The sequence below is a fragment of the Cinclus cinclus genome, chromosome 1 (assembly GCF_963662255.1).
Source record: "Cinclus cinclus chromosome 1, bCinCin1.1, whole genome shotgun sequence".
NCBI classification, from domain to species: Eukaryota; Metazoa; Chordata; class Aves; order Passeriformes; family Cinclidae; genus Cinclus; species Cinclus cinclus.
Genome location: NC_085046.1, coordinates 22,224,157 through 22,248,589, shown reverse-complemented (window position 1 = coordinate 22,248,589; position 24,433 = coordinate 22,224,157). Strand labels below are relative to the sequence as shown.

Genomic DNA, 24,433 nt, shown 5'->3' with positions numbered 1-24,433 from the left:
TTTGTCAAAAAAAAGAAGAAATTAAAGCAGACAGTTTTATTTTTTAAAAATGTTACATTAGAAGGCATTAAGGCTATTCCTTAACAGTACAATTCTGGAAATATGTATTTAAAACCCAACTGCTCCTAATGCAGCATTTTTCTCTAAAGTGATAATGAACACTAAAATGCCACTGCCAGAATGGCAAAGCTGGAGCTATACAACCCAATCTAGTGCTTTATGTACAAATGACAGCCTACCAAGTCAGTAGAACTGCAAAACCCTGTATTGTAACTAATAAAACAAGTGAAAATCCATTTGTACTGAAACCAAGCCATTCTTTTATCTATTCAACTTGGAGACAATGGATGTACTTCTGAATGCAGTGTTCAATAAAAATTTCTTGTAGATTGCAAGCAAAGGATCCCTATTAGTACTTCGACCACCGACAAACTACTACTGTCATACTGTTATTGAAGCATTCCATGCTCTATTCAAACCATTTATTCTATCAAGTTTCCATGTGTGAACCAATTGTTAGTACACGTAAGCGCATCTCATTTAGAATCACAGCCTAAAACCTGTGTAGCAAAGCTGGTGGTGATCCCAAGCACTGTAAAACAGAATGTGCAAAGGACTGCCAAAATTTCAAGAAGCTTGCATTAGTCATTTGTGTTTATAAAGTACATTTCAGTGATCTGTTGCCCTTTTCTTATCCCTCCCCCAACCTTTTTTTAAATTTATTTAGTTTTTTTCCTAACATCTACAGACAGTTCAGAGCTGTCTGAACCAAATTTTTCAGAACCAAATTTCCAGCTTGTTGGAAGAGTCCAGAAATAACTTAAAAATAGTGCAATGACATATGCTTAAAAGCAAATATAGTCAAAAAAGCAAGTAAATTAGATGCCCAAGTGACTTAAAAATTGCTGCAATAAGAAGAATATGAATATATTCATCACTGTGGGTGGGAATAAAAGAGATTACCTCTGAAAATCTCCTCCTATTATTTCCAATGACCACACAAAAAATTTGCTGTACAATTTGATATATTATGAGCCAGAAAAGCCAGGAGGTGGCACAACCTTGGAGAAGAGCTTGAGGACCTTTAAGGAGATGAAGCTCTAACTAGCCATTCTCCCCGCCATGTAAATCAAAAATTACTCAGCACCATTTTCTCCCTACGCAAAGCTGTTGTTAATGTTCCCACATCACCCAGACATAAAGTTGCAGATTCCTGATTTTCCCACTTTTAAGATTTTTAACTTTGGGTCTTTCAAACTGTAAGACCAAAAGGTCAAGCAGGGCATGGTTATTTGCAATACACGTAAGGGTAACTACTTGGAGTTATCAATTATTTGTAGAGTTTTTTGAAATGGAAGTCGCTGGAGAAGTGTTAAGTATTGCTAAGACAAGCACTGCTTGATCACTTCTGGCTATCATCAGAGCTAACTGATGCAGGGGAAACTCTCATCTTAATGCAGGTAGCCCTGCAAGCATGATTTTAATTTATATCAGGACGAAATATGCATCTATGAATATATTAATACAAGCAGGACTGTGTCTTTCAGAAGGATTGAAAAAATTAATGCATAAATTATTAAGAATTACCTAGATAAAAAGTGACTGTGTTGCAGGAACTAAGGTTTTAAAGTGACTGGAACAAAACAAATTATGTTATAAATTACACAGCCATCATTTCTTTAAAATGCAATCTCAATTATGGAATTATTTCATACCATGTTAAAGGCACATTTCTCTTAATAAACTGCCAGTTCTGTTCATGTTAATCTTTTTCTTTACATATCAATAATTTTGTTCTGCCTGATGATGAATTTTTTCTTCTTTAATCCACACCTTTCCCAGTTAACTTTTAATATCTACATAGCTGATTATTTCCTGTGTAAAATAAATCTACATAACTATTAACACACTAATGACACTAAAATAATTTTAAAACTTGGCATAATTTTCTCACTATATAATACAGTATGTTCTCTTAGATAAGGAAACATAAAGCAAAATCATAATCAGACATAGAAAGCAAAGATAGAGAGTACTATAGGAACTACCTGGAGGCCTATATTAAAAAGACATGAGCATGTGCCTTTACCACAAGCAGTTCCTTTTTCTTTAGTATTTCTTCCCTGTAACTACTGAAACAAGCAAAGAAGCTTCAAAACAATAATGTTTTAATGAAAGTTTGATATTTCAAATATAGGTGCTTGTAAGCACGATAATCAAAAGGATATGGAGAGATGTAAGAAGAGAAAATGTTCTCATATAAAACACTGAGAGAACACCATTACGTGACTGAAAAAGGCTTTTTTCAAATAAAACAGTATTTGTTTTAAATACATCTACAGATTCATATGGATGGATGGATGGATGGATGGATGGATGGATGGATGGATGGATGGATGTCTTTTGTACACACAGCAGATCACAGTTCTCCATGTCTTTTGTGCCATTGTCATGTAAAAGTCTAGTACACACCTAAGTGGGCAAAACAAGGTAATAAAAAAAAATCATGATTATCATAATAACACAGCACTGAGCTAGCTGCAGTACAGATGACATTCAAATCCCATGTTCTTAAGCACAAAATACTGAAACAGATTTTTCATCACAGTTGTTTTAATGGTGTCATAACCAACTTCCTTTATTACCCTTAATGGATAATTAAGAGTCTTTCCTCCTATTTGAAGGCTTGATATAACTCTCACTTGCAGCAATAGAGAATTGCACTGAGCCCTAAGTAATCTGAGATGCGTTTAACAGGGGACCCATTTAATGAGTCACACCAATCTCCAGGTCCTTCATGCTTTTTGAAAAATAAAACATTTTCCTTTTCAGTCAATAATCCTACACAGTGCTTCTCAGTGGACAGAGCTTAAGTTACAACATCTGCTTTAAGCTGAAAAGCCTAGTATTTAAAGAATTTTCATTTCAAATGTTAAAAAAGCAATCAGTGAAGACTGGCATAGACAAAAATTCAGTAAGTGGCTCTACTTTGCATTAACAATTGGCAGAGAGAAGTTAAAGTCTTAGTTGAATACAAAACCTCCCTACAGTTTTTGTAATTGCTGTCTCCAGATAGTAAACCCATGTCAAATCTATTCTTTCTTCACAGACCATGAAACCCAATTTCTGCCCATAAGGGATTCTTACTGAGCTGACACTCACATTTTTTGTACAGATTTAACTGGTACCTCAATAAAACCATCAGCTCTACGAAACAGATGGAAATCCATTATGAGAACAAAAAAACAAATAAATAGAAGAAAGAAACATTTTCAGCATCACAAGACCACACTTCCTCCTGCATCTTCACCTCTGAAGCAGTTGTTTTTGCCCAAATGCCAGAAATCACATCTACCCCTTTGCATTGCTGTTGTTTGAAATTTTCTGCCACCTACCCATCTGCCTCCCCATTTCACCACAGGTCTGGGCATCACAACAGACAGTCAGAAGCACAGTACATGAAGCCCTTGTTCCTGGGAAGGAAAAAGAAGAATGCAGCTTTGGCTATTCCCTGACAGCAGCCACTTAACACCATTAGAAACTGAGAAGAAAGGCCTGGGGGTGGAAGGAAAGCCTATCATCCTCAGAAAGGAAAATAATTAACATGGCAGCCTGCCACAGCTCTCTGCGTCCACAGTGCCCACAGCTTTTGCAGCCTGCAACATTTATCTTTCCTCCAAGAAAAAAGATTTGAAGGTGCCATAGCTACCTATCAGCTCTGCTCCTAAGCTCTGGCCCTACTTTGCCTGGATCTAGAAAGTGTGGCCAAGCAAGGACTGTTTGCCCTGACTCAGTCGCAGCCATGGAGGCTATTCCAGGACAAGCACACTCAGTCTGCCCTGCTGCTCCAGCCCCAGCTGCCACTGTAAACAGCAACAGCAGCTTCTGCTCTCCATGGAAAATGAGATTATCACAAAAATTACTGTACTTTATAAAGACTTGCAAGCTGACTCAGGTTTGAGCAGTTTGGGGTTCACTTTCCAGGTTCCCACTTCCTCTTTTTCCAATTTCCTCACAACATTGTCACTGAAGTCATCTTCCTTTCTTGATATTTAATGCAACTAGAGTCCTCAAAGAAGCCCACTTCTGTCCTTCCTGAGGGGTAAAAGAACCAGTTCTTCAGATTTCAAAGGCTGTTACCAGAAAGGAACAGGCTGCACCTGGAGTAACAGGAACCTCCCGCAGGAATATGGGAAGAAATGTCTTTTCTTTCCATGTTCAACTCAGGCACAGTATTAGAGGGACCTATGTTTGGGGTAAACTGTTTTTCTTTCCCAGCAGCACCCCTGATAACCAATACCCAGAGAGCTTTCAGCCCCTCTCTAGAGCCTGCAGCAGGGCTGCTGTGGAGGGCAGGAGCTGTACTGGGCCAGCAGCTTCAGGGGTGACCGGGCTGCTCCTGCAGCTCACCCCAAAGGGCTGGGATGGTCCTTAGGCTCACTTAAAGCCAGGCAACCAAAGGGAGCCAGCCTGTATAACTAGAGGCACTCTCAGAGGAATTTTGCTAATGATTTCATCAAGCTTCACCAACAAGATAATACCAGCTCTTCGGGTACTGAGACAACTCCTTATATCAGCATCTTCAAGAACCAATACTCTGTGGAACATTTACACAGGAAAAGCATCGCAGTTATCCATGCAAGCAATCTTTTATGCTATTCAGCTTTTCATATGAATTTTATACAGTACATTATAAAGAAACCCTTGTGGGATTCTTACTGCGAAGAAAAAAAAACCTACTTTTTTTTCAACTTGTCAACATAGTTTTAGCAATTTTAACAGTAAGCTGTACAGGAATAACTTTGTCCCTCATGACATACCCCTGTCATCCTCTCCACAGAAAAATCTATATGGAAATGCATGGAAACATCCTCTCTAATACTCAGCTGCAGTTTTAAACTGCCACTCCTTTGAGTATAATTCCCTTTATTATAATCCTCAAGTCTTTTTGCTCCTGCTATCTATTATTAATCATCCTATGTGTCTAGAAGGATGCATGGTTGAATCACACTGACTTGATTCTTTTACTACATCAGAGGACTTTATATTAACAAAATACCAAAAGCTTAAGGCAGGACTTTCACCATAATATAGACTTCCTGCAGATCCTTACTCATCCAGAGATCCCCAAAGACAACGAGAAGCAGTCAGAAAAGCTTCAGGGTCAGTGGTATTTGAGAGACTAAATGAAAGACATTTTCATTAAGATGTCATGCTGTTTTTCTTCTGCTCTCTTCATTCCCACAGATGAGAAAGAGCAACTCTCGTACTGCAGAAATAAGCATTAAAGTACTGAGCTCCTGATGTTCCCTGTCACTCACCTTGCACTACTAGAATTTGTTGGTAGTGTTACTGCAGTTTCAAGATTTTTTTAAAGGACTAAAATTATCAAAACTTTGGGCAGGGATTAGGAGAGGGGGGATGCATCTGTTCAAGTCATTTCAAAATCTTTCAATTTAGAAAATTATCAAGCATCAAGTTTTCCTATCCTCACAAATTATACTCAAGCTAACAATACTTCTAGACCTGTTGTTCCATACTTTGAAATTGTACATTGTACTTGTGTGCCTGCTATGTAGGTACCAAAACTAGGCAGATGCCTGCATAGTTTATACACCAATCTTGGAGCCATAGCACAGAGAAAAAGGAAATACACATACTGAAAAAAAAAAAAGGCGTCTAAAAGATGTGATTGCACAGAAGGTCCTTGCACTTAGAATAACTGCACAATCCAAAACAGAGACCAAACAGGTCTTCAAACTTCACAATCACCCACTACATGCAGCTCACTTCTGTTGCAGGTCTAACAGAATAGACGAAAGGGAAAGGCAGCTACAGGGAAGATTCACAGAAAAGAAATTCCCTGAGAAACATGCCCCAGCAGCAAGCAGGTTGATCATCTCAGAGCTGAAGCAGGCCAAGGGCCCTACTAGTGGCTTGGCCAGTTTCCCTCAGCCTCAGAAGTGCTTTTACTGTGTCACATGCTAATCAAGTCTAAATGTTTTGCTCTCGACACACATGACCTGATGATATTCTCAGTGCATCAAAAGGAGATGTCAGCTCAAAGCTATGTAAATCTTTTTATCAGGAAATATCTATTAATAAGTATAACTATGACTAACTTTTCAACCCAGAAAGCAAAAGACTATTTCAACTACAGAATATGCAAGAGTAATTGAGCTATGGTCCACATTGTTCCTAGAGATGTCAGAACATTAGACTGCTAGAGGCTCTTTTCAGAGAATAAGAAACAAGGCATGAAAAAAGTAAATCCTTCTTGGAAAGTCCCACACAGAAGGTGGGACCCACCTCCCACCTGATTACTGTCAGCTATTTAGGGACTTGGTGCTGGAGTTTATTAAGTATGATAATCTGCATGCAAACATAATTGATTAGCCAATCTTGATTTATATCAGCATATACACTAACTAAATACCTGTGTCCTATCATTGAGAAACAAAACAAAACAAGCACAGTATCTACTGAGTCACAGAACCACACAGGAAGGAGAATTTACCTAGTTCAATCTGCCAGATTGCTCGAGGCTTAGTCCGGTAAGGGAAGCACAGACTTCATAACATCTCTGGGCTGTTCCTGTGCTGAAGAACTTTCATACCAAACATTTCCTTCCCTATAGCCACTTGTGTTTCAGCTTATGACCATTATCCCTCACCCTCCCACTGTGCACCTAAGTAAAGAGCATTGCCATGGGTAACCAACTCTTAAAGCACTGGGAGACTGCAGAGCTCCTCTTTTCATTACAGAAGGCAATCCCATGGATCAAACATGAGTTACCTTGACTAAAACTGGCAAACACTTTCTTCACAGGTACCGAAGCTACTTCTAAGAAGCCTCACTCCAACTCACATAGTGGTTGACCAAGCTGCAGTACTCCAGACCTTCTTTTCCTGCCCTCTTGCAAATGGGTAAAACAACAACCTTTCTCCAGTTATTGGGAACCTCCCTCTATTTACAGTCTGTCAGAGATCCCAAAGAGCAGCCTGACAGTGACATCAATTTGCTTTCCCAGTACACTCAGGAGCATGGTGTGATTCTTGGGTTTGTCCTGGGCAGGGCCAGGAGCTGGACTCTATGATGCTTACAGGTCCCTTCCTGAGGTCAGACTGACAGGTCTGTAGTTCCCCAGATCCTCCTCCAACCCCTCTTGTAGATGGTTTCACATTCGTTAACCTCCAGTCATCTGGGACCTCCCCAGCTAACCAGGATCAGAAGATAAATTATGGAGACTGGCTTGATGAGCTCTTCTGCCAGCTCCTTCAACCCCCTCACATGAATCCCATCTGGAACCATAGACTTGTGAGTGTCTGAATGGCACCAGAGGTCACTCAGTACTTCCTCCTGGATTGCAGGGGCTCTGTTCTGCCCCCTGTCCATGTCCACCAGCTCAGGAGGCTGGTGCCCCTGAGGATTACTAGTCTTTCTGTTGAGGACTGAGGCAAATTTCTTATGGTTACTCATTAGAGGTTTGAAATACTTTATTTCTACTTAAGACTGACATATGCAGAAGGGGAAATAAAATCATAGACAGTTAGCAAAATTCACATCACAGGATCAAAAATAATTCTTGCACTTCATTCCATAAGAATTCCTAATATACTTTACTTTCCTCTGGAATTTTAATTATATTTTAAAAAGAATGCAGGTATGGTGTTCAAGGACTATTTTTCACAGCAACAATTACTCAAGATGTAGCCTCCCCTATTATATCTTCTCAAGAAAGCTATTTTTTATAGCTCATCCATTTTTAATTTGATAAAGCCTCTATATTCTGCTCTTCCTTTTCATTTGACTGCTGAGTCTTCTCATAAATGTTCATTTCCTAGCAGCTAGAGCACAATGAACAGAAAAGCAAACCACTGCTCATCTGAACAAAGACACTCCCACACAGTGAAGTATCCATGTCTGGGAGCCCTGCTATAGGAAAACACATGCCCACAGTTATTCAAAGATTCCACTTCAGCTGCAGTGCAATGCACTGGCAGAATTAATAGCCTTTTTTTCACCTTGTTTGTTCAAGAACTATGATCCACTAGCCTGCTTTTAAGTATTTGATATCCTACAGCGAAGAGATTAAATAAGCTTGATGCCAAATGAAAAACTTCAGACATGATGATGATTTTTTTGGTAAACTTATAAAACCAAAATCTGAAGGTCTTGTTCTTAGAGACTAAAAGGCCTTTGCTCTAGTATTTGTATTTATTATACTAGCAAAGTCAATCCTATCTCTAACAGACACTGATTTCTTATTAGATTCTCTCCTGCCTTGTGTGCATTTGAAAGCAAAGCAACCATCTTTCGAATTTCCACACTGCTCCTCATGTAATTAATCAAGTATACAATCTAAACTGACTTCCTTTCCAAGCACATTACTGCAAATCAGTCATTTGTGGGAGAAAAACAAACAGAAATAGGACTGTATTTTACATCTTGTTTAAGAAAGGTCTTTCATACTTGGAAGGTGGAAGATGGGCTATAATAATACACCATTTAATAAGTAAATATGCACAGGGGCACACAGAGAGTACATGTGTGCTCTCATTTCTCATGCTTCTAGTAAAAGAGGTCATGACCTTTCAGACTTTAACCTCATCACTTCTAATTTTTCATCTTGGTTCTCGGAAGAGAAATTTAACCCATCTGTTTTTCAGTTTTATGAGGTCATGAGCCATGAAAGAAAATCTAGCTTATAAAAAAAAAAAAGGAAAAAAGGAGATATATAATCTCTCTGTGTGTAAGAGTAGATTATGCAGATGTTTCTGTTATATCAAGGCAAACTTAAAAGGGAAAAATATCGTCTGTACAATATTATGCATTCATGTCTCTACCACTGTGCATTTCTTTCTGGTAGTGCTTATACATTTCTAGTCCCTCTATCACAGCCCTACACAACAGTCAACCTTAAACTCCTGCCCACATAAAGATGTGAAAATCCTGCCTTTTATGTCATCACTGGGATATTTAGCCTGGTGCTACAATGAGGCAATAATTTCATCACAAGTCATACTTAGTTACATTTCCTACTACAGCAGGGCAGGAATAAGCATCCCACCCTGTCCTCTGCTCTATGGCAACACCAGGCAATCACAGCCAGAAACACAACCAGAGTCAACTTATGTCTGAGTTGGACATTTCATTGATCAGCTCACACCTCCAGCAGTACATTTAATAGTGCTGGTGAAAGGCAGGTCGCTTTCTTTTTTTCTTCAAAACACACCAAAAGTTTTCAGCCTCCCTCTCCCTAGCCACACAAGCCATACAGCTTCAGTAGCCACCCCACACCTTAGGAAACATTCTACATACAAAAGAGGTTGTGAGACCTTTAATGGTTTTCAGCTTCCACCAAAGCTAGAGAACCACTGTTACAATCTCCTGAAAGATTTATCATATGGGGATACTTGGAAATCAGATTAGTTCATAGGGTTATACACATATAAACGATACAAAATACTATTAAACAGAACACCTTCAACAGAAGCTTAACTCATATTTCACTACAAGAACACTGAATGATGCACCTGTTTCATATCCTTAAGAGATGAAAGTCATAGTAACCAAATGCAACATGTAGGAATGGGTTTTTTAAACAGTGATTTCAAAAAACAGAAAGTTTTGAAAAATTACAACAAAAATCATATGTAAACCAATTGCTTCTAATACTATTTCTCTAACTGCCTTACAATCCATAGGCCAATCAAGTTCTTGGAGCCTTTGTCAACCTTAAGTCCTGTTCCCTTCTCCAGCACAGCAAATACACACTGAGCTGTTAATTGCAGTAATGCTAATTAAAAGACAAAACCTCATGACTACATTAACAGTGAAATTACCAATTAGCACACAAGGCTTCCTCATTACTGCTGCTGCATGAAATGTGAAGCATGACGTGGATAGCAGTTATAAAATAAAAGACATTTTCAAATAGCCAATAGGTTCACATTTTCACCTTACTTCAGAAATACTGCTGGAATCAGTAACTGAGAAGCTGACCTACAGGAAAGAAAGAAATTCCTACAATCTTTTGTGAAAACCACTAAAGAAAAATATTTCCATTTTCCATATTTGCATTCACAATGGTTTTTAGAGGAAAGAGTACTTGCCTTGGTGTAGCCACTAGAAAATGGCTTAAAAAATTAAAAATAGGCCAAAGGCTAAGATTTCAGTGGATAATTTATCCTGAATTTATAATCCACATAAGGCTTCCCCAGAAAGAACTAATGGATACTGAAAGCAGTCCAGGCAATCCTAGTGCCCTTTATTCTACAGAAGGAACACTTATTCTTGTGTCCTTCAGTCTCTTTCAATGATCATTTAACGAAAGTTAATCCAAATCTCCACAACCCTAGAGCTGCTTCAGGTCTCTCTCTACTTTTTTTTCATTTCTTTGTAAAGGTTTTTAATTCTAATTCAAAGGTCACATGGTAAATAAAATGGAAATACTCCCAGCATTATCTTCCTTGAGAGAACTGGAGTAGGTATTTGTTTTTCACTTGCTCCCTTTTAATCAACCATTTTGTTGACCATAATCAATTTCTTCACTCAGGAGAAAAATGTGCAATTATCTACAATGAAGAAGGTGTGTCTAAGGAATAGGGTGGGGAGGGGGGAAGAGAAATCAATGGAACCATCTGTCTGACATTCCTACAACATTATAAAAGACTTGTAATTAACTGCTTGCCTACCAAAGTCTGCCAGCTTTAACTCCCCCGTGTCACTGATCAGAAGGTTCTGTGGTTTCAGGTCCCTGTGCAAAATGTAACGCTGGTGGATGTAAGACAGTCCTCGCAGCAACTGAAATAAAAATAACTGAAAAAGAGGGGGACAAAAAATGACCTCTGTTAATATTTTGCATATAACCACAGGTGATTTCTTCACAATATGCAGGGTGCTTGCACATTGCGGTAACATCGCGTCAGAATTCCTCCCAAACTGTCTAATTCCCACCCAAATTTAACACAATGAAATTTCCATCTGAAATATACTTACTTTGCAAGGACTAAACCCAGCCTCCAAGCCCTACTATGCCATAGATTCAATACGACTGCTTTAAAAAGAATGAGAGTAATACAACCATGTGCAGAAGGCTTGGTTTCTACCAAATTATAATTATATTCCATTTGCCCATATGGCCTTAGAGATTAGGTGGTAGCCTGAAGACAGATGTGTATCTTCACTAATTATAGGAAACAACAGTACAGGGTGAATAGGGATGGGGAGATAAGGATGGGGGATGGAACACTGAAGCTAAAACAAAGAAGAAATTAATAGTATAACAATAATGCCTGTGTATCCAAGGAAATCTGCAAGTAAAATAGATTTTATCCCTCAAAGTCTATTTTCATGGGAGTTTCTCATGTATTTTTCATTAGGAAATAACAACTCTCACTGAATCTAAAGATGACTTTTGAAACCTACCTGCAATAGTCTTTAAGGTAAATTTAGACAGAAACCTAACTCACTGTCTCCTGGCTTCTTAGAGTCCTTCCCTGGACTCTATAAATGGTTACTCCTAAAAGTAAGCACTACTACTATGTATTTTGTAATTTACAATTATGAGCAAAGTGCTGGATGAAGAAGATCCTTTGTCCTCCCCTCTTCATCTCCCCCAAGCATCATCCTCCCACATCCTTTCAGACACCTGCTGTGAAGGGCTGTGTTAACTGTCATGGGTTTTGTCCATACCAAGGGTGAACGATCTCTCAGGAGTTCTCTTTGCAGTTATGAAGAAACTATCCCAATGTAGAGACCTTTCCTTTTGCTGATATATTTTAAGAAATACTTCAGCTTCTAAATGTGAACACAAAAATCCCCTCCAAAGCTAAACACAGAGGACTCAAGAGCAGATATGGACTTTGTGCCTCACAGTTCAGAGGACAGCAAAATGTGCTCTCTAGGAAGATGTGGAAACCACACCAAAGATTTGGGAAAAGTCAACTCAGGCACATGAGAATTTCTAATTATCTTGCAACACAAGCATCCTATTCAGTGATTACTGAAGTGAAGAGACATTATAAAAAGGGTTACAAAATCTGATTATAGAAGAGAATAAAGGATGACATGAAAGAAACAGAAATGTCATGTTACTCAAGGTGAAATGAATTTAATTGCATTTCATTTTTTCCCTGAGTGCAGACACAATGCACTCTATGTTTAGCTATTTAGCCAGGGCACAAAGAGCCATATCAATCACCTTCTTGCCAGGGTTGGGTCTAACAATGTGCTGAGGAAACCTAAGGGCAAAATACAGAAACAAAGAATAACAGGAAAGTCATAAATAACATGCACATTCCTATTTGAATTGTGGTTAAAGTGGAATTCATGGTACATAAAAATTATTTTAATAAGAGCAAGAAGCAGAAATGGCTTTCATTATAGCCTGAAAATATCAATTTAATTCTATGAAATTACTTCAGAATAATATAGTCAAAAAATGAAAATGTGGGCAAAACAACTGGTTTGCTAGGCTAAATTAGTGGCATTTAACTTCAAACATGATTTTTAAATATGCAAAGAAATTTTGATTATCATCGTAGCTTACAGCACTGTAATATTTATAGTAAGTTGAAATATATTTATTAATGTCTTTCATTTGTCTCTAGTGCAAAGAGTCAAGTGATTTGACATAGTGTGCTGAAAAAAATGCCCAACAACTTCACAGCTAAACAGAATAAACATCTGCTCTTGAGGACAGCTTTGGATCATAGTTTTATTCCAAACTTGTAGACATGCTGTACTCATTAAGTACTTCCCCAAGAGTTAATTAATTCGCTCACACCTCCTTGGAGGAAGCTCATGGAAGAGAAGGGAAAAAACAAAAAAACTTCCTGAATTCATTTTTGGGTGAACTCAGATGTCGGGTTTTTTGCTTTCTCTTTTTCTCTTCCCCTTTGTTTTTATTTGGTAATATTAAATGAGAAAAGATTTAAGTGAACACAAGCCTAACATCTGGCAGCAAAGCATTCTGCAAACCACAGGCCCTTTGTGTTTGCTTGGGATGAGAAAACACCAAGGGAGGCTTCTCCATTTCCAATGGCTCCCCAGTCCACAAAAATAAAAGATGAATTGGAAAAAAATGTTTCTGATTCCTCACAAAGCACTTCTGCCATCTCACAGTCATGCTCCCTCTCCTGATTTTGAAGAAAGCCTTCTCCAATAAAACTGTTTTCTTTCCAGATTATCTACATTACCTTCACAAGGACAAAAATAAATCCTAGAGCAGGTGCCATCAATCCTTACCTGTATATCCAGTCTGAAATTAAAATACCTCCTATCATGGTCATAATCTCACCTTATTTGCTCCATCCTCCACCTCAATCAATTCCAGTCACTATGAAACCTCAGCCTGGGTTTTTTTCAGGAGGTTCTGAACAAGCAACTGAACTGACATTTCTCAAGGCCCCAGGATGGCAGCTGGAGACAGTAGCAAATTCAACACGTATTTCAACAGGTTGTTTGTGATGGTAGAAACAACACAGATACATAGCTCTTCAGCTTTTATATTGGTAATTTTAATATTTGCATGGTTATACACAAGGCTGTATAGGTATTGAATAATCTCCAATAAACAAACTAAGGCATCATTCACTAAGACATCATTTGTGTACAGTTTCTAGCTTATTAGTAAGAACAAAGGTTTGGTAATAAAATTAGGCACACAAAATGACTAAGGTCATTGCAGTGAGAGTTGAAAAAGACAGAAAACAGGACAGGGATTTGTCCCTAGTATTTCAGTAAAGCTTAACATTAGAAAGATCAAAACTTTTATGTTGAGACAAAGAACCCTAAGACTTGTGGGTTCAAGTCTTGCTTATTTATGATAGTCATTAAAAAATACCTTGTTTTCCCCGATTGTTATGCACCTCTCACTTTAATAAGCAACATATTTTAATGAAGACTTTCCACTGTCAGCAAGAAAAATGCATGCAGGTCAAAGCTAATTCAGGGTTTGTGGACTGTGATATTAAAAGAACATTAGCAGCTCTTAAAACTTACAAGAGAAAGCCTTGAACTCCACAAAGGGGCAAGTTAGCACCTACATAGTCCTTCAAGTGTAATGCCTGGATAGCCATTTGAGCTACATGCAAATGCAACATTTGACCAAATGCCCAAATGTAAAACACAACATTTTCTGAGAGACCTGTAGCTCTCTGGATGAACAGCCCATCCTTCCTGGTGTTTTAATGAGTCTGGGTGAGTGTACAACCTGGACCATTCCATGCAGGCATCCAGTGGCTGCCTGGTGGTCTGTGCTGCAGAATGCTTTACTAAAGAGCTTGGAAGTCAGACACTGACACAGGCCATGTAACACACATCTAAAGGGTAGGACTGAGAGCAGTTAACACTGCCTGACTTAGGTTCAGAAAGCTCTTTCCAGTGTCTAACAATGAAGGGGAACACTCGTGTACAAGTAATCTGTGTGAACTACTCAGATGACTCCATATACTTGCCCTCCATTATCAGAGATGGTGGAGAGCTTCTGGCAAAGGACACTGGGGTAAGTGAAAAGCAGAAATTCACAACGTGCCTAGGGAGATTCTCCATAAAATGTACAATTTCCACACAGACTCTGCTGAGGCACTGAGGACCCAAATGATGGAAAGGATGCTTGCCAAGAGGACAGAATAATTATGCCTGTAGGAGCCTTTTTTAAGTCTTTCTGTGATGGCAAAGAAGGATTTCTAAATTATTTTCTTCATCTGGGCTCCCTTAATTCATGTTATACTGTGGGTATAGAGGACCTGGCCCTGGATACAGAAGTAAAAAGCTACACAGAACTAGAAAGCTACAAAGAACTTGTCAGTTTACAGAAGATGCACAAAGCTCTTGGTTCTGCTATCTTGGCAGCAAAATGACTGAGATGGTCTGGACCAGGAGGTAACATAATTTCAGAAGAGAGCTGAAAGCAAGCCTGAATTAATGTGTCTTTCCTCTAGCAAGCTCATACTGCTCTATTGGTATAGTTGCTTTTGAAAAATAAGACACAATACCACACAAGCTTTATTATTACCCATCACTGATTACACAAATGCCCCTCCTTGTTCTACGTAACTAAGCACACTGTCTGGGTACAATCATCTGAATTCCCAAGTGTGTATTCAGCATCAATCTAATAATATTTAATCTTAATAGGCCATCAAATCTAAAAATACCAGTAAAAGAAACCAAACTTGGGACATCCCATCTCATGCTTGCAACCAGTGAAGTTCTCCCTATCATCCAGAGGACAGTACAGGCTTCTGTATATTATTGACTATTTAAAAAGGCAAAAGGAGGTCATAAATCACTATAGTGTCATCTCACAGCCTTGGAAATAAACACAACACATTACTCATTCCATTTGGGTTCACTAGACTGTTTGGGAGTTTTAGAACTACTTGTTTTAAGGCATTACCACTAGAAACAGCTACCTGGTAATAGGTACTATCACAGAAGCAATGAGAAATGTCCCTCTGTGACTTCTGCTGGCATGTCAAAAGCTCATCAAGCACAACCTTTTTTGTCACTCTTGGCTTGCTATTCATTTCCCTCTTAACCAGGATAATAACCATGAAATAAAACCCAACTTTTCACTTCTATGACCTGGGGAAATACTGCACTTTTTAGGTCAAAGCTTTGTAGACTCTGTTGCTTAAATTGTCAGAAGTTCCAGGAACAAAGTCTTGACTTGAGACTTGCATCCCTACGAATAAAGAAAATCTGAATTAAAAATTATTAGCTGTTTGAATCTGCAGGATTTTCAGAATTATAATAAGATTTATCTCACTAAAAGGTTTCTCCTATCTGTTTTCCCTGGAATCAACTGAGTTCTCTCCAAAAAGATTTTAAAACAATCCACTCCAAAATGCATTTATAAAGGCTTCTAACTTGCTTCTGCATTCCTTACATGAGAGTCTTACCAAGGCAATGTCACACAAAAATACATATTATACAGTCACTGGAAATGTGCATTGCACTATTGCTTAGAAAATGCATATATACAGATTTCTCCACTTATTTCCAGCAGAACTGCAAAGGCAAGAGATTAGAATGTGTTAATTTGCTAACTTCTATTCTCTTTGATGGTCTTTTAATAATTTTTTGTCCCCTCTGGGTACTACTACAGTCATTTGCAATGAGGAAGGTGTGCTTAATTAACTGAGTATAAAGACACTCCCTTATGATCAGTTACAGTCATCCACTAATGTTCAGTAAGTGGAAGACTCAGGTTTTTTTCTTCTGAATGGCAAAAGTAAAAATAAATGCAATTCAATTGAATGTGCCTTTTTTACCTTTCATCAACTCAATTCCATGCTGACGTAGGTCAGAGTGGCAATTGTTACCTCACCAATTTAAAAATTTTTTAAGTGTTCTCCCTACAATATACTTTTTTTTTTGCCGTATGTAAATCATGAAGATCATACAGACAATAAATTACAAGTGCACTTATGAAAGTGACATTCTTCAAGCATGAATTTTAGCATGTTAATGAAGATTCTGCATTAACTGTTCACAGTTGTGCATATTATCAAACAATTAAGTGATAAGACTGACACGCAGGAGAGTGAAATTCTGATGCCATATTTAATGTCTGATAACTAAAAAGTCTAATTTAAATAATCAATTCTCAATGCCATGTGTAAAAGACGACCTTAATTTGGCATAGCATTATTCTGCCTGCTGCACACCTGCTTGTTCACTGAACAAGGAATGAAAAATAGCACCCTCTCAACCACATTAAACAGCATCACGTCTTACTTAACATATCTGCTGAAATATACTATTAATTCAACTTCACATCAGCAGCCTGTCCTATTTTAGTGAGTGGGAGAGTGACTTCAGAAGCATGACATTACCTCAGATTTGCTTCCAGTAACAACAGATAAAGGTAAAAAAGGACCACCAGAGCAGGTTTTCATCTCAAAGACTGTTTTCTTCAAACCTCAGTGAGTCAGGGACATGAAAATTCATCACAGCTGGAGCTAGTACCCACTTCCTGCGCACCTACATCTGTGGTGCTCAGTCTCCTGGTCAGACACCTCTGGGTACTCACAGGTGCTCACACATCACAGCTTCCCCTACATCAGCTAACATGTCTTTGTCACACGGGGATGCAGGACGGGCCACAGAAAAGGGGGAACACAAACCTCCTGTCCGTGCCACAGGTGTTGACACAGTCACACAATGGAAAGAAAACAGAAACATGCCCGGGAAGCCTACTTTGTTAATACAACTGCAACCTAAGACCTAAAGCATTTTTATCCTGCTTTTCAGATACCATGCTTTTCAAACAAAGCAGGTGGGTTTGTATCTTCCTATTAATAACTGTAGCTACTGCTCAGCAAGAGGCAGTATGGAGCATTCTGCCACTGCCAAAGTTCAAGCAGCTTCACCTAAGTGCAGCAGGCCTCATATGGATACGACACAGGAGCTGCCCAATCCTTGCAGGTTCTGAATGCTTCCCTACCCTTTGTGCTTCAGACCATCCTAAAGCTGTGATCAGTCCAGTGATAAATATTAATGTTTATAGAAGACATCAGATGACAACTACCCTATGGCTTTGACTCAGATTATTAATTTTCATATTAGTCATTAAATGCCAAAATTACTCATCTGACAAAAACAGATTCAACATTTAAAACTGCAACCATTAGTTAAGGACAATGTTCACAGTGCTGCAGTGCAGTGAGGAATACCTGAACACTCTAAGTTCCAGAGATATCAGATAATATCATATAACAATCATTGTATTTCAACACTTTCAAGCCAATGTTATGGAGACCACCATTAAACCCTTGGCTTAATAAACCAAGGTTTGAACGTTATTTATTCTTTAAATAATAAACCTTGGTTTATTATTGGGTTAATAAACCCAGTATTTTTATCCTATCTGGGTTTTTTTAACTATATAGTTGCTATAAAGTTGACTGACCTCTTCTTGAGCATTTAGCACAGAAGAATGCTGCAGCATCCCATTATGTGTCACTAATTACTATCTATTACATTCCTTTCAAATATTTTTTTAAGTTTTAAGACAAACTAATTATATTTTTTTGCTGAGACATAAGCAAATTTTTACAGAGATTATTGGGCTGCCCTAGGAAACTTAGTACCCAAATCGCAATCCACATTTTGCCACATACCCTGACTCAGTATTGTAGTGATAAAACACACTTTAAAAGGTTCTGGTGGGGGTAGGGCTTACTTAGTTGAGATTTTGCTTCAAAAATAGCCATCCATTATGCACAGAAGACTGCTGTGCCCTGCTTCCTAGGAGAAAGGAAGGCTCAAAATTGAGATGGGTAAGAGCTGAAGTCTTGAAGGCTCCTGGGAGAAAGCTGAGTATTCTTGTTGCCTGCATGCAAAGCTCAATAAGCCTACTTCTTCGTAACACCTTTTGGCCCTAGGAAGAGAAAAGGTGCCCAGGGAGCAGAACAAATCAGTGCAGCAATATTAGATAGAATAAGAACAAACTGGAAGTTCCTTCCCCCTCTGGTCACAGCAGACTACAAGTGATTTCCAACTTGCCCGAAGTAAAAGATTTTGAGAGCAATTAAGAGGCAGGGACAGTTTTTGTCTGGTTGACAACCCATTGTCATTCAGCTTGGTGCTGCATGGATTAAGGAACAGTGGGTCAGAGGGAAGTGTCTTTTTTATTGCCAGAGATGGGGGTTTTCTTCTGTCAAATGCTCACACAAATCAATATTACCTCTATCATTGCAAGTAGAAGAAAAAAGGCAGACAGAAAAAAATCAGGATGCTTTTCTCAAAAGACTTCAGCTATCTCAAGACAGCATCACTAATTAAGAAGAAAATAATCTTTCATTAATAGATTTCTTTCTAAGGCAGGGGTGCAAACAAGCAATGCAGGCAGGACAGATGCAAGCCTTTGCTCCACTTAATCTACCAGTAATAGGAGTTACAGTAAACAAACTCAACTACAAAATAAATGCATCAAGGCATGAAGACGAATTTGTGTGCCTTACTAGGAATACAGTAATATGAAGTAAAATAAAGGTGATAATTCAAGGACTAAAAGAAGCTAAGAACAGTTACATTTTCACAGGACATGCTGAAATACACAAATAAAAAGATACTTAAATTACGAATTTACAAAACCAGAGGCATCTATGGACAGCTAAATATAAAGGCTCAAGAGAACCAAGAAGGTAAGACAAAAAATTGGTGGAGATAGCACTGTACCAGACAGAAAGGGACATAAATCAGAATGAAGATCATAACAAAAAAAAAAAAAAATCAAAACCAAACCAAACCAAAACAAAAAACCCCCACTTGTAGGGTCATATAGTTTCTTTGACCCATTACAGATTCTGCTGTAGAAAGCAATCCAGATGTTCCAGTTGAGCATGCACTATCTCTAAAGGCTGCAACATCTGTAGGAAAGAAAGCCAGGAGTACATATTTCAGCACTCTGGGCCAGGACGAACAGCACAGGGAGATTCAGGAGCAAAACTCCAGTTTGCAATAGCACATTTTGCAGCTTGGCAAGCACCACATGGTACATGTATAAATCAATTCCTGTTTCCAGTCACGGACAAGGCTGCAGCAGTAGCTTCCAGCAGAAACATAATCATATGTGGGGCCATGTATTTAAGATTTATTGCTTGCTTTCAATTGTGGAAAAACTGAGAAAGACATCTTTTAAACCAGACAAGAGAAGATGAGGCCATGCCTACTACACAGGGACTTATTAACTGATTACCCTTTTCCTCAACATCTCTTACTGTAACACTGTACACAGTATGTGAATATATATAGTTATAAATGAATGACAGACATGAAGTTTGTTAGCTACCAAATATGTAAATAATTGTGTGTTTGGAGCTAATGCAGTTTGCAGAATATATGGACTGAAACAACTGCTTTATGCCAATTTCCCTTCAAGCTGATGAAGATGTTTCAGGCACCTAAATACATCTACATTATCAGAACAACTGGTTTAACATTACTAGGGATAGGCATTTTTAAAACAACATCTCAGCATCACACACAAGTTCCTTGAAGGGTTTAAAGCCTGATGTTATTTGTAAAACTTGCGCCTCCACCCATGAATTATAAAATCCTGAAATCATTATGTGTCAATACATATATACCAATAAAAATGCTAAACCTAATACTTTGGGAAGCAATCTAGTTTTATTTGCCTAAGCATACTGTCCCTGGACTTCTATAACTGCCAGCTGAGACATTCTTCTTTATACTTCCACATATTTATAATATCCTGCTTAGTCTTTTATTTAAAATAGTTAAGTGACAGCAAATAGCTTATTTAAAACCACAAAGAAAGGCAATGTCAAACACAATACCTGAGGGGACAACAATATGTGTGTCCATCAAAGTAATTTAGATTTTATTCTATTTATGAGTCTTCATTTAAAAGTAAGCCTGAGGGAACAAGCATTGTCTTTAGCTTGCAAACACAGAGAAAATTCAGAAATATAATTAAGCTGAAGATATCCTATAGAAGCCAAGATGTAAGCAAATAATAGTTTTGTATCTGCCTTCCTATAAGATACTGTTTAATGGGAATAACTGTAAATATTCTTTGGAAAAAAGAAAGATGTGTGATGATGTGGGTTTATATTTATAGTAACTGGAAACAAGCCAGAAAGAACTATCCATCAATAGGAAATACTTTCCTCAAGAACAAAATTAAAAGGCAGGGGGTCTTTTGTCATGCTGGGAGAGCATCAATGGCTTAATCCCACAGGTTAGCCCCAGAGAGCCGAGACTAATTTATTGCTACTGGAATATAATTGCTCAACTGGAAGCTTTTAAAATGGATTTGGGGAATCACATAACCACTGATTCTGAACAAAGAGAAAAGTCTGACTAAAAGTGAAATTACTGAAGGACCTTTAGACAGAAGGGGCTGGCAGGGAGAGAAGGCTAATTAATATAGCTCATCTTAACCCTTAGAAATCAACTGTGGATCTAAACAGAAAACTTTGTTCAGAAGCTAAAACCAAAAACAAGGTGGCAAAGTCTCAGATCCCCAGTTGCATAGGTCAACAAACTGACTACAGTACAACAAAGCATGAAAATGTAATGGTAGTGAAATAACCATCTTACTTCCTCTGAAACAAAAGAGCAGCACAAGCTTTTAGTTTGGCATGCTGGTGAAGGTCTGAAAATTTTTAGCATATGTGACTGGGTTTCTGTTCTCCCAGCTAAAGAAATCACTCTCTTAGGCTATTTCTAACTCAGCTTTGAGAGCAGGTATTGCACTAAAAATCCCAAGCAGTCTGATTCATTCATTTAAATGGGAGGACCTCAAATCACCATGCCTGGTTTTAGCAATTACTGTATGATTAAGGCTAGCTTTTGTTGCTGGCCTGGCAAGAGACTCTACTAAATATATATATATAACTGATTTTCGTCAAGATTATTTAAGTGAAAAAAAAGTTTATTGCTCAACGGGATTGCTCATGTTTCATTTGCTGATTGAAGTTTCATCTGCTCCAACTTCCAAATTTTTTTTCTTTTCTACCCCCCTACCACCCCCCACTTTTATTAATAATCCATTGGGAATTTAAAGAATTTGAACCAGTAGTACATCAGGATTCTACAGTTAGATACTCAAGTAAATATTTCTAATGTGTCTATAGACTTCAAAGGTATTCCTGAGCACTGTAGTACAGATATCCACAGAAATACATGCAGCAAAATCTGAAAGGGAAATGCTGCTGCTGAAATTCCCTCTGAGGCTCCTTGTTTTAACAACCGCATTCAACACCTGAAACTTTGCTTAGAAAACTGAGCAGGGAAGAAAGTTCAGAAGTTTCACAGGTTGGAAAGCAGGTCCTACCTCACCCCCTTTAGTGCCATATTCATGGTGTGTGAGTGTGATGGGGTTTTTGCCTTTTCCAAATATATAAGTAAGGAGGAATTTTCCTTAGTTTTTTTAGATGGCAGTAATTCTTACCGAAATTCATATGTTGTAAATGCCACTTTTCAATCAAAGAACACAGAAAATTAGTGAATGAAAGATGTGAAAAAATTATCAGCTACTGCAGAAGAAAAATACTTCCTCTTTTTAAAATACTTTTATTTTTTAAAAAAATAAACAGGCCTTCTGTCTTTTCCAGAAAGAGTTTTCATGAACTTCTACATTTCAGTAAGTTATATCCTAGAATAAAGTCCCCAGAATGACAATCGAAGACTTAAACATTTCCAAAGTAGAACATCAACGGGACTGGTGTCCAAGTGCAGGACAACTGTAACAAATACCATCTGAATGATCTATACACACACGACACGTTCTGCATGTCTGGTTGGCTTCCATTTGATGCTAAAATCATTTGGCTGATTTACCAAATAGCAACTGGATCAAGTCTCTACTCGTCTATCTTTCCATTAAATCCTGCTAATAAACTCTCTCCTTCCTGTGTGATGATTCTCAGTATATATCTTAGAAGAAAAAAAAAAATCCAAAGGGAGATCAGCTATGAAAATGCTGATCTCATCCAAGATAGTGAGCAGAAAGATTAGGGAAGATTATATATGTTCATATAAAAAGCAGAACATTCAGCTAATACAATTAATCACAGCTCCCTCAAACTTGATGAATCCACACTAACTTACCTAACTGAAGATCTAGCACTGACAGCCTAAAGCATATTTACCTTGGGTTTTAGGGCAGTGTTGTCTTAAGAGCAAATGTCTGAATGGAGGGGAGGGATTACCAACACTGTTAACAGCATTCACTTACATATATTTGGCTCTGAGTCAATTTTACAAACCTCAGAAATTCTATTGCAGAAATGCTCAAATACTTGAATTGGTAATTATTTTCAAAGAAAACAAATATTTTAAAATACGGTCCATGTGTCAGGCATTTTGCCTTTAGCTAGCAATCAGTTTCTATGAAACAACTGACATGACATTTTTTGCAAAGTTACTGCTACTGCATTTGCCTTGAATGTGTGCTCTTTTTGACTCTTACCTTCACATTCTCTGGATGAAGCCCTCCAGGGTGTTTGTCCATGTACTGACATAAATCAGTGTGCTGAAAGAAAGTCAGATGGAGAAAACTATATTAATATCCATATGACCGCAGCAATAAATTCCCCTCTACTTTGGAGTGGGCATAATAAATGGAAAATAAGATTTTTTTTTTCATCCACACATGTGCAAACACACATTTGTACCTTTACACTCATTTTATTTAACAGCCTTGATAACCAATATGAATATTCAACAAATGCAAATTAATTTTTTCTAACACCCTGCATTTGGTAGATTAATTACCTGAATTTTAGTACCATTCTAGAACTTATAAGGAGAGTAACACCATCAACACCACAAATATAATACCTAGACAGAAGAGGAAGAACTTAAAGGGAGAATCTCACATTCAACTTCCATTGTTCACATTATAATGTTGCCCTTTAAATATAATTTAAGAGTGATTCTAGATTAAGATGGGTTAAATGTTTAGAAAATAAAGCCAAGAGGCATTGCATATCAGAGTACTGAATGGTACTTTCCAGCTCAAAAAGAAGCACATATAATGAATGCGTACAGCCATTAAATACAGATACTTTAGAAAAGAACTTCATGGAAAATTCAAACCTAAGTTTTTGCATCATAGTTCCCTGTATTTCCTGCAAACAGAGCATGACATCTTTTCAGTAAATAAAAAAAAGAAGTCTTGCAATGTATAGATTAGTTATTTTTAACAAATAAATATTTATAGTTTTACAACAGAAACACTTCTCTCAGAATTCTTCTCTTACATTCTAAGCTTCAGCAGCATGGTTTCAGTCAAGTGACATGTTGCTTCACTAATGGGCTTGCACGACTCAGCTTCTGGAATTATGTTCAGAATAAAAAAAGCAAAACTATGCACTTGATTAACCAGCAAATACTCAGAGACAGACTCTGCCTTCCACATCTGGTTTCTGAACACATCTGGTAAAAATCATCCGACATTCCTTGAAAAGCTACTTGGCAATACCTGCCTCACATACACAACAGCCCAACAAAATACAGGCAGTTTTCAAGGAGAGAATTTTGGACAAAAGTTGCCTTCCATACAGCAAAATGGTGTCTGTGCAACATTACCCAAACCAGCAGGCATTCTTCAGCCTTCTTTTGCAGAGTTAGACAAATACATAGGAGAGTTCACACCCAAGACACAAAATTTGTTCTAGCCACAACTATTCTACATAATCACTTCTGAAATCACAAACTAAAACAACCACAATGTGCATGTAGAATTAACATTGCAAAGACATTAAAATGCACAGGATTATTAGGCTCTGCACTAGCACAACTGTTTTCATGAATTCTTATGTGGCTTCAAGAGAGCAAGATCTCTGACTGCAGGAAATTGCTTGAATCCCAAAATGAACAGCATGTGTATCACAAGGGGAGAGGGCATGCTCAAACAGGCAAACCACATTAAATATGAAAAAAC

At 37.9% G+C, this 24,433-nt stretch overlaps 1 protein-coding gene across 3 annotated transcripts in view; it reads right to left on the bottom strand.

The window, feature by feature from the left end:
• The window catches only part of CDK14 (cyclin dependent kinase 14), a 248,760-nt gene that overhangs the window by 77,338 nt on the left and 146,989 nt on the right, over positions 1–24,433 (bottom strand). For all 3 annotated transcript variants that reach the window (XM_062494811.1, XM_062494819.1, XM_062494827.1), the window contains 2 exons: positions 22,958–23,020; positions 10,698–10,821 (listed from right to left, as the gene is read on the bottom strand). In XM_062494811.1, coding sequence (XP_062350795.1) covers positions 10,698–10,821; positions 22,958–23,020 — 187 coding nt within the window. The remainder of the gene's footprint in view (positions 1–10,697; positions 10,822–22,957; positions 23,021–24,433) is intronic.